The sequence below is a fragment of the Engystomops pustulosus genome, chromosome 2 (genome assembly GCF_040894005.1).
Source record: "Engystomops pustulosus chromosome 2, aEngPut4.maternal, whole genome shotgun sequence".
In the NCBI taxonomy this organism is placed as follows: Eukaryota; Metazoa; Chordata; class Amphibia; order Anura; family Leptodactylidae; genus Engystomops; species Engystomops pustulosus.
The window spans coordinates 120,229,003-120,256,816 of record NC_092412.1 but is presented as its reverse complement, the minus strand read 5'-3'; the positions used below and the strand labels follow the sequence as shown (position 1 = coordinate 120,256,816).

The 27,814-nt window shown below is 38.0% G+C and overlaps 1 protein-coding gene across 9 annotated transcripts in view; it reads right to left on the bottom strand.

Moving 5' to 3' along the window:
- AUTS2 (activator of transcription and developmental regulator AUTS2) overlaps nt 1–27,814 on the bottom strand; it is a 959,393-nt gene that overhangs the window by 562,154 nt on the left and 369,425 nt on the right. For all 9 annotated transcript variants that reach the window (XM_072136188.1, XM_072136190.1, XM_072136189.1 and 6 more), the window contains one exon: nt 4,821–4,922. In XM_072136188.1, the coding sequence (XP_071992289.1) occupies nt 4,821–4,922 (102 nt within the window). The remainder of the gene's footprint in view (nt 1–4,820; nt 4,923–27,814) is intronic.

Below are 27,814 nucleotides of genomic sequence, written 5' to 3'. Positions count from 1 at the left end.
TCACCAACTGGGACCTGGATCTTGAACAGCAGTGCTTGTTTGGCCTGCGGGTCTGTGTGTGTGTCAAACCCGCTAAATTTGGAACAGACCTGAACTTCGCAGTTCGGATTCACTAATTACTATTTATGACATATTCATTGGTTTACATGTTTGTTCTCCCTGTAAACAAATAGATAGAATTTTTGCACTGATAATTTAATAATGGAATCAAATTAAATGATGCCTGATTCAATGGCAAAACTAGGAGAGACTGGGCCCCGTAGCAGTCTGCAAGGGGCCACCATTACCCAGCTGCTATGGCTGCTACCATGTCATTATGGCCCTGATCTAGGAGAACAAGGGAACAAAATTCTATGTGAATGAAGCCCCAGTGTGAGCAGTTTCTCCAATTAAACATAAGGGGTGATATTTATTGAGCTCCGACGTATAATAGCCCTGCCGCTGCAATTTCACAGCGTGATACGTCAAGAGGCTCCAGTGTCCTGATGTATCGGGCAAGGCCCTGTGCAGCGTTCATCTCTATGCCAGGCCCTGCCTGCAGTAGTAATAAACGTAGCCAGCGACTTATTACATGTGAAAAGTTGCTGGCTGCAGCAAGTGCACAGGTGCAGCGAGAGTAACTCCCCACGCCGGCCAACTACCGGCAGGCCTCGCCCTCCACTCATAGCCCATGATACTTGCATGGGCTATGAATATGGAAAACAATATGGGTTATATTGTTTTATATATATTATGGCCGGTGCCTTGTGTGCCAGCCTTAACCCATTAAGGACGCAGTCGCTCTCAACATTCAAAAATCCATAACTTTTTCATTTTCCCGTGTACAGAGATATGTTTTACTTCTCTGTGGAATTATTTATTATTCTGTGCCATGTACTGGGAAGCTGGAAAAAAATTCCAAATGTGGAAATAATGTTTAAAAAGCGCTTTTTTGTGGGCTCAGTTTTCACTGTGCAATCCAAATAACACCTGCGCTTTATTCGTTGTTTCAGTACAATCATGGTGATACCAAATTTAGGTTTTATTGTGTAATACATTTTCAAAAATTAAATGAATGTGTACGAAAAAGAAAAAAATGTTTTTGCCATTTTCTGGCGCTAATAACTTTTTCATACTTCAGTGTATGAAGCTGTGTTAGGTGTCGTTTTTTGCTAAATGAGCCTACAATTTCATTGTTGCCATTTTGAGGTTTGGTCGACATTTTGATCACTTTTTATTCTATTTTTTATGTGATGTAAAATGGTATAAGAGTCGCGTTTAGGACATTTGGGTGCTATTTTCTGTGATGTGGTTCACAGCCGGTAATAACCGTTTTTATATTTTGATAGATAGGGCATTTTGAGATGCGGTGATACCTATTGGGTCTGTGACTTTTACTGTTTATTATGTTTTATATCAGTTCTAGGGAAAGGGGTTTTGAACTAGGTTTTTCATTTTTTCATTATTTTTGGTACTTTTTTGAAACTTTTATTACCTTTTTTTACTATTATTTTAGACCTTCTAGGGTACATTGAACCTGGATGGTCTGATCGTTCCTACAATATACTGCACCTCTCCAGTATTGCAGTACATGCCCTTTTTGCACAGTATACATTACAATGAGCCACTGGCTCATTGTAACGAAACTGCAAAAACCAGACAGCCTTGGTCTGAAGAAGACCCAAGGCTGTCATGGCAACCAATCGTTTTGATTATCCAGAAATAGGACCAAGAGGAGGTACTCCATACTTACCACCACACAGCGCTCCACTGCCAGCTGCTGACTGATATAATAAAGCCCCTTCTACATCAGCGTTCATCTAACATTGAAACTCATTTACATTCTGAGGCTTTCAAGATGTTTCTCTGTTATACATAGCTGTATACTGTATACAATTCAAAGACCAGGCTGATAATCTACTGTTAAAATGCTGTATCTTGGACCTGAAAAAGGAAACGTTGCTGAAACGTGTTGTCCACTATTTTTTCTGATAAAAAACGTAAACTTGATAAATCGTTGAACAGCATATCTGTTTTACCTGGTCTTTTACTTCACCAACCTCACGCTGCCATAGTGAGGATAGAAAGTAGATATATACGGAGAGCTATCAGCTTGGCTCACCTGACAAATTCTTGTCACAATAGAGCAGGTGGGATTTCATGCAGTGCATGCTCAACTGTTGGGGTTGTGAAGAAAAAGAATCAGAGCAGGGAGACATTCCAGTACCATACTGTCCCATACTGGCCCTGAATGGGCCACTCATTTCGTTGTAAAGGTCATAGGATTAGTGAATGCAGGGCTGCCTGTGGACTCTTAGATTGTGGTGGCTTAAGAGACACTTTAGTGTCAAGGAGAGTCCCAGCCTATGATGCCTTAGTGAGGGTACGTATCAGTCCAGGAAAGGCCTACTACCATATGTGAAGGGAAACTGATTACCAGGGACCCTAGGGCAGTATCTTCTTGTGATGAGGAAACCCAGTGAAGGTTGGACGAAGCCATGCACAGCCATTGATCTACAGGTGCAGCCCCATGTAGTGTTTCACCGTGGTGGTAGAAAAGCGCAAAATTTGGAGGTTGAGTTTTAGTCCAGAGAACTGGAGTAGCTCGGGAGATGTTTTGGAGACATGTGTGAGAGGTTCGAACTAAAGTAGAGATTAATCTATCATCACTGGCAGATCGAAGAGCCCAGGTTGGGTGATTAGTAGACCTATTAGCAGGAAGTTCCAGTAGTCTAGAAAGTCTTAGAAAGGCCAAGTTTCAAGAAGAGAGAGGACATATTGTTAGAGATGACAGAAAGACAATCACTACTGTTCTGAAGTAATGCAGTGGTGATGTGAAGTGCAGAAGTATATAGCTGGGCATCATGAGCATAAAGATGATACTGGAAACCAAATCTATTCATGGTTTGCCCAATAGGGCCGTATAGAGGAAAAAGAGAAGATTACCTAGTACTGTGCTCTGGGGAACCCCCACAGTGAGAAGAAGATGAGAAGATAGATAAGGAGAAAACCAATAGAGTACACCATAAGAGAGAGGTTGAAGATTTTAGTCAGTTGAGACTTGACTGCTGGGGAGATAGACTGTATGAGGTGTGAGAGGATGGCGTCACTGATGTAGATATTGGGGCGAGCAGAGCAAAGGAGCTTGGGCACATCTTCCTCTGTGATTGGCTCAAAGAAAGAGATTGAGTGTGAAGTATCGGAGGGAAGAGGGTTAATGGAGAAATTATTTTCTGGCATATGCAATACCTTTTAACTTTAAAGTAGACAACCAGATCTTCAGCCCCAAAGCCTGTGACAGGTGGCTTCACCTTTGGTGTTAGCAATGAGTGAAGAGTATCAAAGAGCCTTTTCTGTTGGGCCAAATTAACATCAGCCTGCCTTGATACATGTTTTGCTCTGCTCAATTTTTCTTTCTTTAAAATGCTATGCAGGTTTATAAAAAGTCAAAACCTTTAGTATGTATGCTACAATTTGTGACTTTTTGCATGCTTTTCATGCCACTTTTCTAATCTGCTAGAGAGTATAGACTTCTCCAATATATTTATTAATTTTTTTAATTTTTTTTTAAATGTTATTGTAAACCAGCAACTGAAATAATAAAAATCCCAGGCTTAATGAAAAAAAAATGTACTGAGATTATTTAAACTCGATCAGTTAATTCAAAAACAATATAAAAAACAATAAAACAACAAGCCTACATACTATTTAGGATTCCTATTTATTACATTAGTCTCTGAGTTCATCTTTGCTTCTGTCCCTGTGTTATCTGCTCACATTTGTGAAGTGTCGTTCTACTGCTTGGATCTCATTAGAGTGCAAGAAGAACAAGTCTCTGTCAACATGCCAAGTCGAACTTCCCATGTAGAGCAATGGCAGGAGATAATAAAAAGAATAGCTGAAAGTTATTTCTTCCGTGAGAATAAGGAATCTGACATGCTTAAGAAACAGGTAATCACTAAATTTCTCCATAACCAATTTTATTTTCAGACCCATGCTGTAGGCACTCGCTGAATTTCATCTGGACAGATATCTGTCTGAGTTACATTTTATAATACATTAGAAGATTCTGGAATGTCCCCTGCTCCTTTTCTGTAGATATCCCCATGATGTAGAAAGTGCTTTTGACAATTTTATCAGTTTGAAGGCTTAGCAGATTTGGTGTACTTTTATTTCAAGCATTTTTTAACCTTCATTATCAGATTTACAATGTAAAAATGTTATACTATATAAATACATATTTATTATTTTACAATGGGAATCTATGTCAGATATATACCACTGTATATTAAAATAGTTGTGTTAAGATTATCTACTAAAACAATCGACTCATGTCATCAAGATGTAGTAATTGAAAACATCAAACAAATAATAAAGTCTAATAATAAGTCAGTAATAGTGAACAATATTGACCATTTAAATTCAAATTGAGATATCTGATTGATCAAATACATAATAGAAAATTTAAAATGCATGTTTTAAATAAGCACTTGCATTATTTGACCTCTAGGTTTGTCATCTGTCTCAAGAACGGAGGTTCCTTCATGTTCCTCTTCCCTAGCTTGGTGGGAGGTGGCCTCTAACTGGTGCAGAAGGAATGGTGAGGTGGTCATACACTTTTGATTTACTCCTATGGCAGTAAGAGCTTGGCTGTTTCTTGAAAAGCCACCTCTCTGTTCATTTTCAGAATGTTGCAGATCTACAATTTGCAGAGATGGGACCTGCCTCAGTTGTTCATAAATGACATATCCTGTGCACAATATGCATTTTGCTAGTATAATGATATTATCTCCATAAGAACTATTCTTTCTTTCTTTGATTTGTTGAGAGCCTATACTTACATCACTTAGCCGCTCCCGTGAAGCACTTCTCTGTGAAGGTTTTGATTCTCTGCCTGGGCCTTCGCTGTCACTGTCTTGGCAGTTGTTCTGTCCTGATTTGAGCTGAGGATAGACAATGAATATTTTAGAATTCCCGGTTGTATATTCAAGAAGATATGTCATAACATATATGCCAATGACATAGCAGATGTTATTCACTCCATTCTATAGTGATATACTGATCTTACTTTTAATGAAATGAACCCAATATATTATGTTACTATTTTACCAAACTAAGACCATGTATCAATGTTAACATTTCCTTGTGTCCTGTGACTTCTAGTGACTTTGAGGGGGAGGCATGTGTCCACTTTCAGATACAATTTATAACAGTGAAGGTTTGCAAACTATGAGGTGTGAGCCAGTTCATAATACTTTTACATCAAGATTTTCTTAAAATCCCCAAATGATTTCTGCACAACTTAAAGGTTTTATCACTTTAGGATGTAAACCTGCTAAAACAGTTATCACAGGAAAAGTTATATGAGGCTATACATTTTTCTGCAGTTTAAAAAGCAGTAGAATTATAATCTGCCAACTAGAATGGTCTTGTTTAGAGATGAGTAAAACTTCTGAGATTTGTTCTGGATCTGGTATCAGCCCCCTGTTTAGATCTGAACCAAATCATTCTGATCCCAATTGTAAAGCTTCAGTCACCCTGCAATGGCTTGTATGCCCTATCCAAGGTGTCCTAGACTATTTTTAACCACCATCTAAATTTTTAAAGCCATCACTGTGTTAATAATGTTAAAGTAATTACATTGTGTTAGAATATGGGTAAACACATGGTAGTTGATTCTAGCAAAAGGCTTGTTTAACGGCATAGGGCAATGTGACATTTTATTAAGATGTATAAAATTTTAAATATGATCCAAAAATAAACCTGTTTTGGCGATTTATGCCTGCCAGTGTTTGTCCAGTGTTTAAGTGAAGAATCAATGAGTTTACAGACTGCCCTAGAATTTCAGCAGAAATTTCACAGAAAAAAACAGTCATTGCTTTTAACAATTTTATTTTCTTTCAAAATTACATATCCCTTCCTACTCTGTCTAGGTAGGTAAGCTAGTTGAATTCAGCTGCATGTTGCAACAGTCCTTGTTCCCCTGTGATCATATTATAAAATGGCTGCAAAAGATTTTCTACAGTGTCAGTGAATCTGGTTTTATCTAAAAGATACCTGCAAGTTATTTTGGGGAAGACCCCCCGACCAGTGCCTGAGATCATGTGATCCTTCCACTCTAGCCTCAGATGGCATCTGCCATTTAACTTAGAAGAAATCTCAAAAATGTCAGATTTTCAGAATCATAAACATTGAGAAAGTTTTGTTTGGTATCTCAAACAATCGATTCACTCATCTCTAGTCCTGCCATTTGATTGGGAATGCTGATTGCAGAAGTTCATATACTGTAGTAGAACATGTTAAAAGAGATTAAGTGCAATTTTTGGTGTTTTCTACTGACATTGATTAGAGCTTATCCCCTTAATAACGTAGTTTGTTCACAACCTCAGACATTAAATATTAGAATCATATTTAACCATGTCCAAATTCATTTGTAAGTATTTTTAAACTAAAGGGAAAAAAACTGAATCAATTTAAATCAAGTTAAAGCTGTCCCAGATAAATTTCCACTTAAATCTTCAGTAGTAGAACAGTGCCAGCCACTGACTTTGGCCATTCACATTTTCATGCATATTTTTCAGGGCCTCTGTGCCTCGTCAGTGGTGTAGAGGACCTCAGATAATCGCAAATGCTTGCTTATTGCTAGCACTTGGATAATTTGCCCCAATCCCATTCTTCACACGAGTGGGGCATGAACAGGGGCGCGGCCAGCAGCGCGGAGGGCGGCTGGCCACCCTGCCTGATGCATCAAGAGGCAGGGTTCAAAAATGCAGCAGCTGGGCTATCATATGATAAATATCCCCCTTTATGTGCATATGGGAAAATATACCTTAGTTGCATGGCCAGTATTAGAGGTTAGGGAAGACAGGTATCAGGAATTGGTGGAATTTAATTTCAAATATACGTACTGTATACTACATGTACAGTATAAACTTTTAAAACACACTGAGTAACAAGAAAGTGCTTTGCAAAAAGTGAAAAAATCGCATAATTCGTCACAACTTCCATTGTACACCATGTAAGGAATTAAACATTCTAGCAACATTACTAACCTATTAGAAAGCCATAACCTTCTTTTATTGTGTGTTTATTCAATTTTCAAGGCACCAGCTGCTACTGCAGCGAGCATTGCACAGAGCTCTTCACCATAGCTGAAGTGTGTGAGAACTCAGTGCTGATTAGCGAGCTGCCACTCTCCATCTTCTAATTATGGCTAATCCCACAACAGACTATAGTCACTGTGCAACTACTTCTCACTTGACCTACACAGCAGAGAAAAAATCTTTGTCCCCTTAAATCCGCATGTTAATCCTGCCATCAAAGAAATCACAGGAGGCCAACTCTGGATGTAATTGTTTAATTTACTATATTAAGGTAATCCAGCACTGAATTAAGGTATGCCTTCACTCAATTCACTTACATGTAGACTGTTATTTGTATCCCTATAGTCTTTTCACACATTCATTGACACAAAACCACCTATTAGGATACATTTATGAAAACAGACACATGGTCTGTTCACTATTGTTCACATTATTTCTTGGGGAGATTTTTGATGAATTTACTTGCTGAAGACATTATAGGTAATCTAAATGTGTTTCCTAAAGTTAATTTGTTATTGACAAATACAGTGTGCCCTAAGACTAAACTTCTTCCTCACTTGTTCAATACAAACAGAGATGGATAGTCACCAAATATAGGTCAGAACCACAAGGAAAAAGCCATACAAAAATTGCTAGGCAAACTGATAGTTAGAAGAAAAAGGTATATTGTTCACCGCATCAAAGTCCTTGCCCGCTCTCTATTAGCGCACATCAAGCGCCGAGAGTAAAGTTAGATTACACAGTACCTTTCTTGATCGAAAAAGGTGTGCTCGTATTCCACGGGTAATTAAGTTGAAACATTTATTCAATATACTCACAAACAAAAGTTAAAATAAGGCCTTTAGTAATTTAAAAATGCACGTTCGGTTTTCCTCGCCCGACTCCGAGTGCAGGCAAAAAGTTGTCTGCACTATCGCGTGTTATCTTCTCTTCCTTCTGACGAGTGAACCGGAGTGACTGCGAAATTTGTGGAACACACCACACGGTGGAAGCAGCTCCCAATCGGAGGATTTTACCCACGCACCGGTAACAAACAACGATCCAGAGTTTTCGGCCAGCAAGACCGGAGGAAAGCTGAGTGAGAGCGTGGAATATGAGCACACCTTTTTCCATCAAGAAAGGTACTGTGTAATCTAACTTTACTCTCGGCGCTTGATGTGCGCTAATAGAGAGCGGGCAAGGACGTTGATGCGGTGAACAATATACCTTTTTCTTCTGTTGAATCTTTAGGTGTTTTGGACTTTCTCACCTGTGTTCCCCTGCGCCGCCCCCCCCCCCCCCTTATCGAATGTTTTTTTCTTTTACATAATAAGTTAAGGTTTGAGCTTTTGTGAAATTTTTGTTATTTAAACTGATAGTTAGGGATACAAGCAAAGCATCAAAGATAACACAAAACACAGCTAGCTAGCTTGTACACAGTACAAGACTACAGTGTACAAAGAATTCTAGTCCACAAAACCTTATATGAGATAGAACCCTGGTCCATTAGATGATTGGATCAGTTCTCTGATTTCAGACAGGAAAAAAATGTGAATGAGGTAAGATTCTGTCAATCACTGCAAATTAACAGTAAACCATGGCAGAGTTTGCAAGAAACAGATGACTGTGGTGGAAATCAATCAAGGCTTCTAGAAAAATGAATACACCAATGTACAGACTAGCAAACAACATGACTCATGACATTTATCAGAGTGTTGTTATAGATAATAGTATCAGCCTCAACTGGTCGACATTCCCTTCACTGTTAAATATAAAGAAAAGGGCAGATGAATAAGCAGTTAGCAAATAAGCAAAACCCGGAAGAGTGGATCACAACTGGGAGACAAAATCTCAGAAAATATAACAAATTGTAGTTACAATAGTATTGTAGTATGGTACACAATAATAAATGCAAGGGATAGTCAGAAAACACAACAGATGAAAGGCATTTAAAGTCCAGATTAGACAGTTTCTACACAAAGACTAACCAATAAATAGCAGTAAATACAAGTCTTAGGGGGCCTTCTACTTGGTCAATGAGCTAACTAGGAATTGAGTGAACAAAACCAACAATGGTTTTACCTATCACCTAACTCCCAGCCAGTAATGCCAACAAAAGAACTTACAAGCATCCTGCTCTATGCAAAGAGTTTTACCTGCCTTTTTCCATCCTCTATAGGATTCTCTAAGATAAAGAGATAAAAGATACATGAAAAAAAACTTGTCAAAAAAAGCCTAAGCACAAAAAATCCACACAAGTGAGCATCTACTAGTATACCACTGCATTCAAACATGTCCAAATATGAACATGACACATATGTTTAAAACAAAACTGTAAAGTGTGATAAATCACTACAAGATAGCTGGTAAAGTTTTTATCCCCATGGTGCTGTACAAAGTTGTCCACCATTGTATTTATATCTTCCACTAAAGAGTACAAATAGTGGAAAAATTAAACAGGACCCACAATAGAGGACAGTGAAATAACAATGTTGGTTAATAATCATAATAATATCATTAATAAATGTAAAGTTATGACCATCTTAATGGACTCTAGAATTAAATGGTCAGCTCTTTTCAGGCAAACTTTACATAAATGAATATAACAAACCATTACAATTGAATGTGTGTAAATAGCTTTGTATGTAAATAGCGGAGAAGGAATTGATGAACAGAGTCTCTGTAAAATTTGTTTAAAGGTTTGGTGTTTTAAAAGTGACTTCGGGAAAGAAAGAGGGTACTCAGTAGATTAGTATTTAATATTAGAAAAGGAATCTTGAGGTAACCTATTTTTTTATATAAACATCTTTATACAAATGGATTTCCTTTTCTTTAAATGTCTATTATTGAATTTTTTTGACCAACACTGATTATTCAGATCTTCCGAAATGACAGTCCCATTTTAACACAATAATTAAGCCTTAAGTATAGTGGACTTTTCTCTTTAATGAAACACTTTCTCTTTCCCTGAAAATAACTCTAAATTCCAAGTTGATGGAATTAGGTAGGGAAAAGAACAAATGTCAAAATAGCTTTTTAAAATTCATGAATTTTAAGCTCAAAAAGTAGCAATACAAAATTATTATTTCATTTTCTTTCCTTCATTTTTTCTACCTGATGACTGAGTAGGGGAAAAACTGTCACCAGAAGTATAATATTGGAACTTTGACAACGCTGTAAAAAATGATATCTAAGTATAACCACAGAAGGTGACAAGGATCCCAGCTACCTAAGCAGTGTCATACGTTGAAACTTAATGAATAATAAATCTATACTCATGTAGCCACTGTAATTGGCTTAGTAACAGTAAACCAGCCTTAAAATGTATTTATTCTTGAGAGTAATACATGGATGCTTCCTTCACTATACAGTGCCACATTTGTGGATTACAGCAAACTTGAATATAGAACAGGAGATGCTCAGCAGATTGATGTATAATGTTTTAGGAAAATATATAGTGTAACTTTTTGCCAGCCCTGTTCACTTTGTCTTTGGAGAAACTTCAATATGTGATAACTATAACATAGCTGGGGTAACTATAGGGTCCAATCTATATACAGGTACATTAGTTACTTTCAAGTGCCCACTTTCCTTACTTCCCATTTTATTTCATGTCTTTTTCATTAGCCTCAGGATTAAAACTTGGCAGAGCCATGTCTGAGCTTCTGTACTGTAGTATTCAAACAGCTACATGGAAATGAATCACCCTCAATTTTTTGAGACACCAAGTCTGCTCCCATGTTTGGGGGTGTATTCACTGAATGCTTTAGGCTGCCTCAATGCTTGCAATTACATTACATTGAGGCAATCAGAGTGGCCCTTAAAGGAATTTTACAATCAAGCAGGAACTACTCAACGCGCAAGCACTGAGGGAGCAGGGGTTAAGGGTAAGACAGTGTAAGAGTCTGGAATGCCAAATCACAGAATGGCTAGGGCTGTCCCGCAGGCTCATTAAAATCATTTTAGTTATTGATGATTTAGAAGGAAGGTGACCATAGATAACACATATGAGAAGATTACCACAGTCACAGTGCCTGTGCCAATGAGTAAGTGTCCATGGTTTATTATGTATGATTTGGAGGGTGGATTTCCTTTAAAAGATATTACCTTCCCCATTTATTGCTAGACATATCATGCATTTACATAGAACTACTATAGAGCTTCGAGGGTAGAACAAATCTTGCTGGTGTACACCAATATCAGTTGCTCTTGAGTCTTATTTGGTGATGATCTACTCTATGGCCTCTCTGATGAGGACATCTTTCCTGGTACATGCCCCTGTAGCTATAACAGCACTGTTAACATACTATGCTTTGCAGCTATGGAGGGCAGTGAGGTTTCACTTTAAGCTGTAAATGGTGTCACCTGATTTGTCAACCTGGCAAATATATGGGGTGATGAAACTTTGCTTAGTAAACTTTTGTTTTCATGTTATTTCTTGGTTAGGATAGAATTTATCTATATACACATATATAGACCAAACATGTTCATAACTTAATTTGATTATTTTATTTCCATATTTTTTAAAATGCTTTATTTTTTACAATGATTTCAGCCCCCCAAGGATTCAAGTAAGGTGTGATCAGTTATACAATATTCTGCAGTACAACTATATTGCAGTATTTTGTGAATGGATCTCCTCAGGTTCACAGCTGTCATGGCAAGTGCTAGGCACCCTTGGTTGACATCATAAATGGGGGGAGCTTTGCCACTATGACAGTGTCCATCTTTTAGCACTGCTTAGTTACCACGGTCAACCCGATGGCACCTAACAGGTTAACTGCAGTTAGAAGTTAGTGGAAGGTGTATGCTGTAAAATACAACTGACACCTGTCATGTATGGATATAGCGTAGTCTATCTCCATGAAGGGGCACTATTGATAGTCCTTATTCACAGGATATATACACAATATGAGTGTATAAAGCCTTTCTTTTGGGAGAAGTGACAAGATTTACATTTAGTGTGGTGGTGCTCAAACTTATGAGAATAGGCCAGAAACAGTTAAAGGAAACCTACCATTTAGAGTGGTAGGGGTAAGCTGTAAGTACAGAGCTCCAGCTCAGGGTGAGCTGGTGCCGGTACTTACTTTCGTTAGTGTTATAAACCGCGGTATTGCGGTTTTAACACTTTTTAAACTTTAGAGCAGAAGAGGCTTCGGCGCTGCGTGCGAGCGCCTGCATAGGAAATAGCGGTGAAGCCCCTTCTGCTCTAAAGTTTAAAAAGTGTTAAAACCGCGATACCGCGGTTTATAACACTAACGAAAGTAAGTACTTACAGCTTACCCCTACCATTCTAAATGGTAGGTTTCCTTTAAATGATTGGCCAAAAATAGGAGGAGAAAAGTTGGCACTCACCAATTCTTAAAAAATTCTTCTTAATTCATTTCATCTCAAAAGTTGGCTTGCCACATTCACAACAATGGGCAATATGGTCATCCATTTACATGACTGTATCATACCATGAGCGAGGCGAAAAAAAATATAGAGCATGTCCTATTTTCTCCTGTATTCCACAAGCCCTATAGCAGTCTATGAGAATGTTCAAAATATGTGTTGCATACGGTTGTGTATTGTATGCTGCTGTATATATGTGTATTATCTAAGGATTTTATGATTGAGAAAGCTAGTAACATCATTCGTTATCCACTGTCCACGAGCACATGCGGTTAAAAACATCATGTATATACGGCCAAAGACGGCACTTAAATACATGACTAAAAAAAAATTGTGTGAAATAGTCCTTATACTTTGCTTCCTTCTCCTTAACTGAGTCTTATAGCATGGAATGGTAGAGTGAACAATGTCTGAGCAAAACCTTAGAGTGCTGCATGGATGGATGACTGTAAAGTAAAATTTTACCACTTTAAAATATTCAGGCACTGTCTTTCCCTGATCTTTCAAGTCAAACAATTTCATTCAAATCAGTCCATTTTGAAAGAGGATTACCAGGTCATATTTATTTTCCTGTCTGTCAGCTGAGCAACAAGAAAAACAATTTATATGCCGCAGAAGGAGCAGAAGACTTTTTAAACTATGATTTAATCTCTGTTGAACTTTAATAGTTTTGTGAATCAGGTGTAAAAGAATCCATTACAGTTCAGTTATTGATAGTATCTTAGATTTTCACACATACTGGGCTACATTTAAATGACTGACTGGAAATAACACATGCACAGCGCTGCAGTTTGAGACTGGAGTTCAACAAAGATGCTCAGAAACAATTCTGTTCAAATGGGCCTGCTATGACCTGCAATATATGACAGAAAATATTAAGAAGACAAGTCTCTTTCTTCTGTCTTCTTTCCATCTATGTTATTTGTTATTTTTTTCCATCTTAAATAAATGAGGGCAAACTGCAGGAACCTTCAGTTTATCGTGGAGCCTTCAAAAGAGTTAGGTTAAACAGAAACGGAAGACTTCCTATAAGACACTCTTTAATGTCTACCATCGGATCCTCTGTTGGTTCAGAAAAATGGACATTCTGCTACTTTAAGTTTTTTTTGCAGTGCCACAGTGTATCTAGCATGTTCATTAAAGGGGGTTATACAATTTGCCCTACGCTTTTTGTAATGTGTGCAGGTTACTAGGTCATTTAACAATGTACAGTACATCAATTAATACTTCTGTACTGCTTTCTTAAAATGTAATGTAAATTCCCCTTGTGTAGAAAAGTCTTTTACTCCGTCAGCTGCCATTCCTGACCATAAAATAAGAGTCATAAAAGAGGGTCATGTGATATCTAACTGTACCATACAAAACCTTCCAGCTTGTATTTATGAATAGAATCCTGGAAGGTAGGTTGGTCATGGCCATTTAGAGATTACCATCAATCTCAGTGTATTTTATGGAGACAAATGTAAGTTGATGAAGTTAAAGATATTTCCAACCAGGAGGCTTTACTTTACATATCAAGAAAGTAATGCAGAATTTTTAATAAATGTACAGTGTATTGGTAAATTGCCTGATACCCTGCCCCCAACACTTACACACACATTTCAAAACATAAGAAAAAGTGGCCAACCCCTTTAACTCATTTGGTCTTTGTTAATCCACTCTTTATTTAATACATAGCTGACTTTTACAATGATGTTTGTGACTTAATCAATTTTAGGCTATATTTAGCCCTTATGTATATGTTATTTAATGAGATAGAGGCTGTTATTAAAGGGGTATTCCGTCTGCGGCAGATTAATGTTATTATTTGTATGATAAAAAATAATACAAATTTCCAATATACTACCTTATTGAAAGCAGTAGATACCAATCCTCTTATGGGTCATTGCTTTAATCCATTGCTTTAATCCATTTAATCCATGCTTCCATCCATCCAGGATGTCCATATTTATAAATGTTTTATTTAAGTTGTATTCTCTAGATTTGAGAAAATAGTATTTAAACTTTGGTAGGTGTTGGCTATCTATCACAATAGATTGCTAGTCAATATTGTAGTAGGTGTTGTGCTTCTTTTTGTCATAACATTTTACAAATTTGTCATCAATTTGTCATGTAATGGACACCAATGGTGCCACTAACTTGTGTTAGGATTCTGTCATGGCATCTGTTACTCTTTTATGGAAAAAATGACACATAATTTCTGTCAATTTGACTGTTTTGCAGTTTTTCTGCTACACAACAACAGAGCGGTAGATAAAGCTTATGGTAGAGTCGTTGGCAGGAAAATGCAGATACATTTTAAATACAATGAATCCCCTCTAGAAGACTGACCCTTTGAGACTGACCCTTTTTTTCTGCATTACACTCTATGAGAAGGCCACCCCTATAAAAGACCAATTTTCTGTGAAAGTGTTTAGTTTGTTCAAAGAGGTTTCGCTGTAGTTAATTTTATGTTCTAATGGGGAGACCAGAACTATGGGTTACTTGAAATTCTCCAGGGCATCTACAAGTTTTTTTTTTCCATTACTCCATTGCCTATAAAAAACATATACAAAAAATCTTGATTACTTGTACTATTCTGTTTCAATTATTATACTCAAGAAATACTATTGTTTCAAAAGTATTTTATAGCCAGAAAATATTCCTCTAAACGGTCAACAATTTATTATATATAGATCTATGGAAAAAAATAATCCCCCCAATATTGGAACAGTATTTTCAGGATGTAAATTCAAACTAATAGACATTAAGTAGCAGTGTTAATCAGAAAGAAATGTCTTAACCCATGAATTAAATCCTATATTTGGATTACATAATATCAGCTCAGAACAGCCAGAACATTAGAATATGGAGTAAAATTGAAATAGCCATGGGATTTCTTGGAAGGGGATTTTGCTTAGAAGCAGTTTTACAATATAACACCTTTTCTGGACAAGCATTAATAATATGTGATGATGGTGTCAATACCTCACAGCTTTGCAGCATTTTGCCAATTGTCAGATTATCTTAGATCAGCAAAAATCTGGAGCAAAGTCATTTATATGATGGCTGTTGGTCAAATTTACCGTAAATATTATCTCTTAGCTTAGAGCAGTAAAGCGATAAGATGCTCGGGATTTTCTGCCCTCTGATTTTACAGCCAGTAAGATTACTAGTGGTAAGTCAAGGATAGAATAAACTTAGCATAGACAAGATAAAAAATAAAGGAAGTTGAATGAAGTGACATCAACATGCCACGTTACACATAAAATAAAAAATATGCAGTATACATATAAATATAAAACAAACCAAGGAAGAGCCAACTCTAAAACCTCAGTAAAAATAGCTTGTCATAACTTTATTCAACCAAATACAATGTTATAGCCCTGTTTGTCTCAAGGATATATTATGTGGTATGTCAAAATATAAATTAACCTATCTCTAATTAAGCCCCTGATGGACAGAGATAGCGTTAGACCAGGAATAATTAGGCTTAATACGTCTAAAATATAAAATCATACAGGAATTTCTACAGTACAACACAAGACATACATTTCTAGACTTTATTAAACATGTATCCTTATGATAAATAATTAACTATATGTAGCCATCAAATAAATACTTTAAATTATAAGGCTTTATGTCAAGGTATAATTGAAAAAAAAAATCTGCCCAATAAAAGATCTTAGTTATGGGCAGCAACATGAGGTTCTCTAAGATCATTTATCTCAGAATATTTTCCTTCTTGTCATTGTTTAAACACACACCAACATACTCCAGAGGAGCAAAGGGAAAAACTTCTGCTTATATGGTGGTGGTCATGTTTGATTGTTAGGTTTTGGCTGCTATTTAGCCTCTTAATACCTATTTTTTAAAACATTGCTTCTTCATTTTGGCCTAGAATTTGTGGGATAAATAATGACCCAATGGAAACAGTTTATTTTTATAAATCTACTTAATCTCTAGACCTTCAAAGGACTAGTTGTTTTCAATATCCACAGATTATATATATATAGCGTATATACTCGTGTATAAGCCGAGTTTTTCAGCACAATAAATGTGCTGAAATACGTCCCCTCGGCTTATACACGAGTCATACAGTAATAAAAAAATCTTTAAAAAATAATAAACTTATATACTCACCCTCCGGTGGCCCCGACCTGCAGCGCTGCTCCCCCGATGTCCGCACGGGTCCTCTTCTGGCTTCGGCGCCCGTCTTCTGTCTTCACTAACTTCATGCCGGTGCTGACGTCATACTAGGCGCCGCCTGGAGGAAAAACATGGCGGCGCCTAGTATGACGTCAGCACTGTCCAGGGAAGAACAATGGTGGCGCCCGGCACGAAGTTAGTGAAGACAGAAGACGGGCGCCGAAGCCAGAAGAGGCATCGGGGGAGCAGCGCTGCAGGTCGGGGCCACCGGAGGGTGAGTATATAAGTTTATTATTTTCTTTTAATGCTGGGCTGGCTGTATATTACTGGGGGCAGTGCTGTATACTACTGGGGGCAGTGCTGTATACTACTGGGGACAGGCTGTATACTACTGTAGGCAGTGCTGTATACTACTGGGGGCTGGCTGTATACTACTGGGAACTGGCTGTATACTACTAGGGGCAAGCTGTATACTACTGGGGGCAAGCTGTATACTACTGGGCGCAGGCTGTATACTACTGGGGACTGGCTGTATACTACTGGGGGTAAGCTGTATACTACTGGGGGCAAGCTGTATACTACTGGGGGCAAGCTGTATACTACTGAGGGCAGGCTGTATACTACTGGGGGCACGCTGTATACTACTGGGGGCAGGCTGTATACTACTGGGGGCAGTGCTGTATACTACTGGGGCAGTGCTGTATACTACTGGGGCAGTGCTGTATACTACTGGGGACTGGCTGTATACTACTGGGGACTGGCTGTATACTACTAGGGGCAAGCTGTATACTACTGGGGGCAAGCTGTAAACTACTGAGGGCAGGCTGTATACTACTGGGGGCAGGCTGTATACTACTGGGGGCAGTGCCGTATACTACTGGGGCAGTGCTGTATACTACTGGGGCAGTGCTGTATACTACTGGGGACTGGCTGTATACTACTGGGGGCAAGCTGTATATTACTGTGGGCAGGCAGTATACTACTGGGGGCTGCTGTATACTACTGGGGGCAGGCTGTATACATACTGGGGGGTCTGTGACTAATGCATTTCCCACCCTCGGCTTATACTCGAGTCAATAGGTTTTCCCAGATTTTGGTGGTAAAATTAGGGGTCTCGGTTTATACTCGGGTCGGCTTATACTCGAGTATATACGGTATATATATATATATATATATTTAGATAATTCAAATAGGGTGTGCTTTGTTTTTTCCTGATGACTGAACCTGATAATAGGTAACTGACCATACTAAATTAATTATCTGATTTCTTGCATCTTTAGCCTAGGTATATTTATTAAGGAAGGAGTATTACAAGGAGTTTACAAGGATTAATGTACACAGAATATCTAAATAATAAGAAGATGAAAGGAAAAACCTTACCCCATACATCTGATTTATTTATGCCAAAAATAATCCCAATGCCCATGAGCTGTAAATAATGACAATGAGCCTCTGAAGTTTTATAAATGATATAGATTTGTTTTGAATCAGTCATAACAAGGCTATTCTTTAAGATTTAAGATATATATTTGAGAATATAATGCCTTCAAATGAACATATCTATGTTTATTGGAGCAATCAATAGTTTGCTGTACGCTTCATTATTTTAATCATCCTGGTGATCTATCTCTCAGATTTTCTTGGATGACAGCTAGGCCTGGAAGATGATTATGTCTATGTAGTCATATGCGGTACTCTCTCAAGCATGTATGCTTTTGCCAATTGTGATAGCTTATGGCATTGTAACAGTTCCAAGTTAACCCCTTATTACTATACTGAAGTAAGAATAGCTAAGTACAAGTTTTATTATTGCACAAAAGATGCTAGTGTTCACATTGTGTTACCATTTCCATTTCTGAGAAATACATGAGAATTGTTAAACAGTTATTAATATTTGTAAAATCATCCTATGAAACTTAGATCAAATTCACACCACTATTTATAAGGGCAAAATAATGCAAAAGGGCAAAATAACACTTTATATATATTATAAAAAATGGAAGTTTAATATATGGGGAACATGCATACATGCTCTTCCATTTACCATCAGTTTTAGATGTCCCTTATTGTTTTTGATAATGGAATAGAAAAGATGACACCACTAGCAATGGCGAGTACATAGCCTTACTGGGTAGTCTAATCCTGTTTTACACTCTTTTTAAACCCTTTGATTTAGTGTATTATAGAGACATAGAAAGCTGGATTGGTTTCTGTAAAATCAATTCAAAAATTATTTTACAAGCACAGGTAGGAAAATATTTCAATAGTACTACTGTTTGCTGTGTTCTCCACAAATCTGGCTTTGCTGGAAGTGTACCAAGATGGAAGCAATTTATGAAAGCTACCCATAAGAAAATCTATGGAGGGATACAGAATGCACAAGAGAAAGGGTTCTCTGGTCAGACAAGACTATAATTGAACTTTTTGGCTTAATTTGCAATAGCTTTGTGTGGAGGAAAGCCAACACTGCACATCACTCTGAACATACATACCCAGCCTGAAGCATGGTTGTAGCAGCATTATGCCGTGGGGCATAATGAAGCTAAGTACATAGCAGGCCTGGTGGAAAACCTGTTATATTCTGCAAAAGGCTTGAAATTAAAGTGTAGGTTCATATTCCAACAGTACAATGACCCTCAACATCCAGGCAAAGCTACAATGCAATGGTTTAAATCAAAGTATATCCCTGAATTAAAATGGCCCAAAGTCCAGACCTAAATCCCACTGAGAATCTGTCTTTCATTATTGAGAATCTTTTTATGCTATAAATTGTCCATAAATCTAAGGAATAAGGTTCGTTAGTGGAAAGCCAGACCTCTGTTAGTATTATGTTCATCAGAAAATACCACTTTAGTAGAATAAATCAAGGATGAGTAGATGACAAATTGATGTATTCCAAGCACATACATTCTTAAAATTAATTTCCACTCTAATTTTACTCAGACAAAAAAAATCTTAGCAGATCAAAGTTGTGCAGGCAAGAAATAAAGAAACAAATTAATAACTATTTAAGTATTCTGTTTCATCATGATAACAAACAGATGGTTTTAATATTCTGGAGGCTAATTTCTGAACAATTAAAAACACTGCAAGATATTAACATCTAATGAAACATTTTAACTACCAGTATATGCATCTGCCATTAATTTCAACACAGTAAGGTCTTGGTTCCCCTCAATCTGTTCTTTATTAAGGGAAATTTTTCCACTCTGAATTTAGTGAAGTAGAGAATTAACAACTGTTTTCAATCAGCAGTCAGCATGATATTTTGCTAGTAAAGGCTGAATCATTTACACAATGAAACACAATTTTTGCATTATTGCTTTGATGTACAGTATGTATAGCAGAGTTGCATAGGGACCTCTGGACTAATTTATATCATTTTTTGATGGCATTGTTTTAGAATTCTTTCTGGATGGGGGTGCTTACACCAGTTTACTTTAGACATACCTTTCATAGAGGGGCATACTAAATGGATACATGTATGAATATAAATGTGTACAGTATGTCTACAGTACATACTTACTCCGATTGAACAGAATGTATGAACAGCTGCCAAAAAATTGGACAAGTTAAAAATGGATCAGGAGTCATGAGATGATTTAATTGACCACTTCAGTAGAATGTCAGAGAGCCAATAAGAGGTGTATTAAGATCGCTGTGGGCTGAGAAAAATCCCCCCCCCTACAAGTCAAATCTTTCAATGTCATTTATTTCCTCCATATGGTACCAGAATCAAAACAATTCATATAGGACGATGGGTCCCTTTTATCTCCTTTCAGTTGTGGACTTTGAGGACCTTTGGAGGCATACTCTATGTGAGTAAAGAAAGGAATACGTCCATTAAGTTTCTTAAAGCCTTTGTCCTTGCAGCCACCCAATAGCCTATGTTGTAACCCATTACTGGAGCCTCTCATTTCAACCCTTTGCTTATCTTTAATGTGCACAGACATCACTTGACAGTAACAGTAACATCACTTGAATTTTAAGAGTTAAACTGTATGCAAAAGTAGTCATCCATGAAGCTGTGCATGCATGACATATGGCAGGAAGGCATGTGGAGATTCATCTAGCAAATATTTGTGACACTGCCTCCTCTTAAGAGCAGGGCAGAGCCATAATGCATCACTTTATGTTTATTAGGTTTTCACAATAAAGATAAGCAAAATATGTAAACAATTGGATGTCGAACATTGTATTCTATTATATTGATGGTGTGCATTCTAACCAGAGAGAACTTACATAATTGTGGCTTTGCAGAGTACAGAAGTTTGACCAGTTTTAGTGAACTTTGTTACTTGGCTGCAAAGCCACTAGTTGTCAATTAATCTTTAGCCATAGTTCTCTAGATAGGTCTGCTACTTCTCTCATCTCCAACATTAAAATATTTATGTTACATTACATCTACTGAAGGCTATGGGCAGGATATGAAAGCTCCTCATACACATCATATTAGCCATATTATAATATTTCTTACATGTTATTACCTGTTTTCCAAAGTATGAGCACATACTGTAGTGTAATTCTGCATAACTGTTTCTGTGCTTATCACAAACATGATAATGTGAAACCTGTACTTCATCTTCATCTGACACCATCCTGTTAAAATAGAGGACTAAGAAGGGGCTTGGTAAACGGTAGCTACTTTGGAGAAGCTGGGAGATAAATAAATGAAAAAAAAAAAGTTGGTGGGGGAGAGGCTACTACAGACAGTCAAATTGATGTGTATCCATACAGATACTGTAGAGAGGAAGAGTTTCAAGAATTGAGGGTCATGGGGCACTTTCTGAAGCCATTTTTGCGGGTACCAACAGAGCTTCAACCTTGGAATCAAGGTTTTCTCTATTTCCACTAAATGCTACAAAGCTATTGTAATGTCCGTGCCTAAACGTCGCTCTATCCACAGTTGGCAGAATAGATGGCATTTATTTGTGTGTGAACTGTGGCTTAGTGTTTGTGTTTGGATTAACTGAGCCACACCATGATCCTTGCATTTCAGCCCTGCCCAAGGCGGTATATCTGCTTTAGGCAGGGCCTTAGCCTGCAGGGACGCCGCAGGGTGAGTTCGCCACCACTTACCTAGTCTGACAGCCAGTGCCAAGCCTGGTTGTGGTTGCGCGGTTGCTGGACAGGTACAGCTATATGTCTATATGTCTATTTATGTAACAAAACTAATGGTTTACAGAGGTGCATAGATTTTGCCTCTGAGTAATATGAAACTATTATTATATTATTTTCATTTAAAAGAATTGCCAGTGATAGCATAAAATCTAGTGAGGCAGCAGTGAATGGTGGCATTGTTATGAATAAAACAACAGCAGTGTCCAATCCAATATACAGGCGGTCCTTTACTTAAGGACACCCAACTTACAGACAACACATAGTCTAAGACGGACCCCTCTGCCCACTGTGACCTCTAATGAAGCTCTCTGGAAGCTGTACTGTAATACCAGACTGCAATGATCAGCTGTAAGGTGTCTGTAATGAAGCTTTATTGATAATCCTTGTTCCCATTACAGCAAAAAATGTTGTAACTCCAATTGTCACTGGGGCAAAAAAATTTTTGTCTAGAACTACAATTATAAAATATATAGTTTTGTACTTACATACAAATTCAACCCTATCTTGTACGTAACCGGGGACGGCCTTTAATTATAATTATAACCTGGATTTTTGTTTATTTGTTTTCTTTCCTTTTATTGATCCATAAAACAGAAACAAGTAAGAGTTTTACTACAGCATTTTTTTTTCAAAACTGGAAAGAATGTGAGTAATTATTGCCTGTTTCTATATGTTTACTCTAATCTCAGCAATGTTTGTTCATGCAGCTAGATTCTGCATTCATTTCCCTTTATCTAACAGCAATTATCTGTTTCCTACCCTAGGGGCAATGGTAAAATTGTCTATATCTCTTGATGAAGGACCATCGCTTAGAGACATACAAGTGGGATGTGCTGATTAAAACCAATTAGCAGATTAAGAGATATTAATCATCTAAATTCACAGCAACAGAGGAAATTATAGGAGCAACAAAAAAAAAAAGAAAACAGCAGCAACAACAACCATGTTTTCATATTTTGTTTAGAATATCTGAAAATTCTGTATCAACATCAGACAGAAAAAATAGAAATGTTAACCCTTAAACCCTTAAAGGAAACCTACCACTACTCACATGGTGAAATCATGCGAGCAGACTACCCTGAAGGCTACTTAACGCTGATGCCGGCACATTGTGTAGTTAGGCTCGGCGAACTTTAATTTTGCTAAAAAAATGATTTTCTTACATATGTAAATGAGCCCTCCGGTGCTACCCTACGTCATCTTCGGCTGGCGATGGCTTCCGATGTTTAATTATTCCTGCCTCCTTCATATTAACCGTCCTCCTTCAGGTGCCGAGAGCCGTGACGTCACCAAGCTCTCGGCACTTATCGGCGATAGGTGCCGAGAGCTTGGTGACGTCACGGCTCTTGGCACCTGAAGGAGGACGGGTAATATGAAGGAGTCGGGAATAATTAAACATTGGAAGCCATCGCCAGCCGAAGATGACGTAGGGTAGCACCGGAGGGCTCATTTACATATGTAAGAAAATCGTTTTTTTAGCAAAACTAAAGTTCACCGAGCCTAACTACACTATGTGCCGGCATCAGCATTAAGTAGCCTACAGGGTGGTCTGCTCGCATGATTTCATCATGCGAGCAGTGGTAGGTTTCCTTTCATAGTTTATACACAAACTTAAGAATTAAATTTTTACCTACCAATAAAATAAGCCTGTTGCTTTTATTAGTTAGTGTAAATTTATATAATGTATAGTAGCAATGTAACCTCAATATCTAAAAATATTTAATGCCTGTTGTTCTGATGACCTCCCCACATACATGCATGTGCCACATTGCCCAGGTAAAGGTTTGCCTCATTGGAGAACAAATGGCACCCACCATATGTTGGAATAGGGTCAGAACAATATTGGTTGACCAATTGCACCAAAATTAGGGGATTTGGTGATTTACAATACTATAAAACTGTTTATGGGTGTTTACTTTAAACAAAGAACTGCTTGCCTTAACAGGATTAGGATCTTTGCCACGCTGTAGTATAAATTATTTTTTATAATGTATCCTCGTATTGCCTGGATCCTACATATATCACAGAAGCTAAGCTATTTTTTAGCAAAATACTGACTTCCTATAGGATCAACATAACATGCATTTAGTAAAATACATACACTATTGTATTTTCAAATGTGATGCCTCCCATTTTACAAATGGGAGTGCCTCACTTGCGACATATTTATCTATTAAGTTAAAGGGGTTTCCAGGAATTTGCAAAGTTTCCAGAGAGCTCACTATTCACGGTTTTCTGTGAGGCTACAATACTTTTATGCAGTGCTACGACACTTCCAGTTTTCTAGCTTTTCAGAGTTGTTCTCTGGTCTTAAGAAGCTAATCTTTGACTGAAACAAGTTCCATGAGACCCCCCTGTCCTCTGAAGAACTTTAGGCTTGGCAGGGTCATAAAGTATCGGGACTTGACGTAATGAAGTAATGTTGAAATTTGGAGAAGGATAAATATGTGTTCCTTTTTGCCCAACCCTTTCCCTTGTCAATGTGCATGTTGCACTGTACTCATTATTTTCCATTTTGTAACATTAGTCGGAGTGGTTGAAGTTTAGACTGATTTATCGAGCACAATGCTTTGAAATGTCTCAAAGTTTTTAAATTCACTTCTTTATAAATTCTAGTTTTTTTTTAAATGGCATGTTCAGCCAACCAAACTTCTTATGAACTTTTGGGTCAGGTCTGGGAGAATGATTCGGGTATGCTCCTCACTAGTTGTAACTTCTACTGTAGAAGGTGTGCGACTGTTGACACCATGTCACTGTCAGATTCTCTATACAAACAACATTAGTAACAGGAGTAAAATAGAGGGTATGTGTTGTTCATTGTTTTAACCCCTTTTTTGACCCACACATATATAGTATAACATTTTTGAAATCTGCATAGTCACAGCTGATTTATTGAATTATACTTTGTGGAAGGTCATAAGGGAGCAGCATGAATCTAGGTTCTAGCAAAGTTCAAGGAATACAATGAAAATGATGATCTACTCTTGATGCCCTTCACCATGCATTATTCAATGAATTAACTTTGACTGGAGTGTTTTTAGGCATGATTATGAATCACCATCTAGATTAAAATGTGTGATTCCACTCAATCACGCCTTCTTTCTTTATGAAATACAAAAATATATGCTGAACAGTAATAGAGAACAAGGCATAAGAGGGGAAAGGAGATATTAATGGGAGATGCACATTTTTTTCTTTGTTTTTTGTGTGCTCTGTTTCATAAATTCCATGAAGTTGATTCCTGGTCTCCCATAGCAAGTTATGACAGCAGCTGGGGTACATGGGGCAACTGAATTTGCACCTCTTTGGGGAAATTCACATTTGGTGGAATTTCAAAAGTTGGATGAAGCAGGTTTTTGGAAGAAAAAAGGATTGAGATATGTTATGCAATTGTTTCACGATGGAAAGATCAAAGATTTTGATGAGCTGAAACATCAATTAGCTTTACAAAACACTTATTTTTTTTAGGTATGTTCAATTGAAACAGAAATTAGAAATTGCTGAGATTAGAAAGGATCTATTTAAATTCACAACACACATTAAAATATAAAATTTGTATCTTTTTAAATATGAAAAAAAATCTTCCTAGGGTCTATAAGGGAATTCTTGATCAAATTAATAGAGAGGTGTATCACCCGAGTCAGGTGAAGTGGTAAAACTGTTTAGGGGAGTTAAGTAAGAAAGACTAGATATATAAAGAAGTGAGGGGAGTATCAATAAATGATAATTTTAGGTTTATTCGATTAAGTATTTTGTATAGAGGGTATTATTCCCCATATATATTATTTAAAAAAGGATGGATAACAGATTCTTGTTGTCCCTGCTGCAATCTAGAGCCAGCAGATATTGCCCATATGTTGTGGTTCTGCCCCATGGTTATTGAATTCTGGCGTAAAATATTCATTGATATTAATAACAATACTGGTTTAGACCTTCCGTTTTAAATGATGGTAGTAGAGATAGGCGTATTTTTTAAAAAATGTGATTAGCCAAGTACGCCAAATTTTAACACAAACGAATCATGGCGAATCACGCGAAAAAACAAGTATTTCCTGGCTGCAAAAAGCCTGTAGGGTATTGTAGAAAATTGTGCCATTCTCAAATATGCATAGGAAGCGTGGTTTGGTCTTCAAACAATGTTGTATTTTAGTACAACACGCACATGACAGCCGCCGCTCTTAGAATCGCTTCACTCTTCAATTCCAGTTGACAGGGGCCAACTTGACAAAATAAGTAAAGCGGGAACACATCCTGACAAGGTAACGTCTGGGCCACCTCGAAAGGACTGAGCTGAGGGCCAAAATCCCACTATCACATCAAAGAGTGAACACTTTTGAAACTGACATCAGAAGATTCTAAAGAATTTTGCATGGACGTCACTGATCATTTTGACCTTTTTTTTAATCCATCAGTGTCCGCTTTCAATCGGTCAATAATCCATCAGTATTGCTAAAACCAAAAACAAACAGGAGTTGATCCAAAACAGAGATGACCAGTAAATGGGATATTTGCATGTCCTCTGTGTTCTGTATCCACTTCTGCTTTTGGCTATCAATCCTGCAGCTTTTCATTCATTCTGACAAATGAAATGAAGGGAAAACCAAACATAGTGGCAACGTCATAGAGTGGTGGAGGGTGAAAACTGCATTATGGAAATCACAGGAAAGCGGTCAGTTGGCAGCAGCATGAGGAGGCCGCAGAGTGGAACAATGACAAATTCTGGAGGTGGCAGCAACACGGTAGGCCACAGTGTGGCAAAATGACAAATTATGAAGGTGGCAGCAGCAGCGTGCGGTCAGAGACTGGCACAATGACAAAGTGTGGAGGTGGTGGCAGCAGCAGAAGGAGGTCAGAGAGTGGCACATTGACAAATTCTGGTGGTGGCAGCTGATGATAGGCCACAGAGTGGCACAATGACAAAGTGCGGAGGTGGCAGCAGCAGCAGGAGTTCAGAGAGTGGCACAATCATATTGGGGGTCATTTACTAAGGGCCCGATTCGCGTTTTCCTGACCTGTTACCCGAATATTTCCAATTTGCGCTGATTTCCCCTGAATTGCCCCAGGATTTTGGCGCACGCGATCGGATTGTGGCGCAACGGCGCCGGCATGCACGCGACGGAAATCGGGGGGCGGTGCTGAACGAAAACCCGACAGATTCGGAAAAACCGCCAATTTTAAAACAAAAAATCTGTCGCGGAGCTTGCACTTACCTTCACTCAGCCCGAGCCGGTGAACTCCATCGCGTTCCGATGCTTTTCAGCGCAGCAGCACCACCTGGTGGACGGTGGAGGAACTACCTTAATGAATCCCGGCCGGACCCGAATCCAGCGCAGAGAAGGCACCGCTGGATCGCGAATGGACCGGGTAAGTAAATCCTGCCCCTTTGTGTGTAGGTGGGTGGCAGCAGTAGCAGCAGCATGAGGCCAAAGACCTCAAAAACTGACACCCTGGACTTGGAGCAAAAATCACTGCATCAACTATGTGGATTTGATACAGATTTCTTCATATCTACTTTAGCAACAAAAAAGAATTAAAATTTGGGGAAAACAGAACCCCAAAAAATGACTCACTGGACTTTGAGAAAAATCACCCCAGCAACTATGTTGATTTTACACTGATTTCTTGATATCAACTTTAGCAACAAAAAAAGAATTGAAATTTGGAGTATACAGATCCCCCTTTACGGACACCCTGGACTTTGAGAATAAATCACTCCATCAGCTACTGAGTACAAGCAGCTAGACTCTAGAGACAGCACATGTATTGTGAAATGACGGGATTGCAAAAGGCGAGGGTGTTCCTTTCTTCTTCCCAGAGTTCTCTGCCCCATGTAACATGTTGTGCTTGCGGCCATTTTGCTAATAAAGGGGGCAAAAAAAAATTCCTCCCATGAATCACTGTAAACCTCAGATTCGTGCAGAACTGAAGTTTACTGAAATTCTAAATGCATTCCATTTTGTTAGAATCAATTCACCCATCTCTAGATGGTAGGAATCCTGGGTTACATATTGGAGCTTGTAAGTTTAAAAGGAAAAAAAGACTGGTATTTAGGCTACTATTTTTGGGCCGCCTGATCTTGATAAAAGACTGGAAAGGAGTCAAAAAATTTG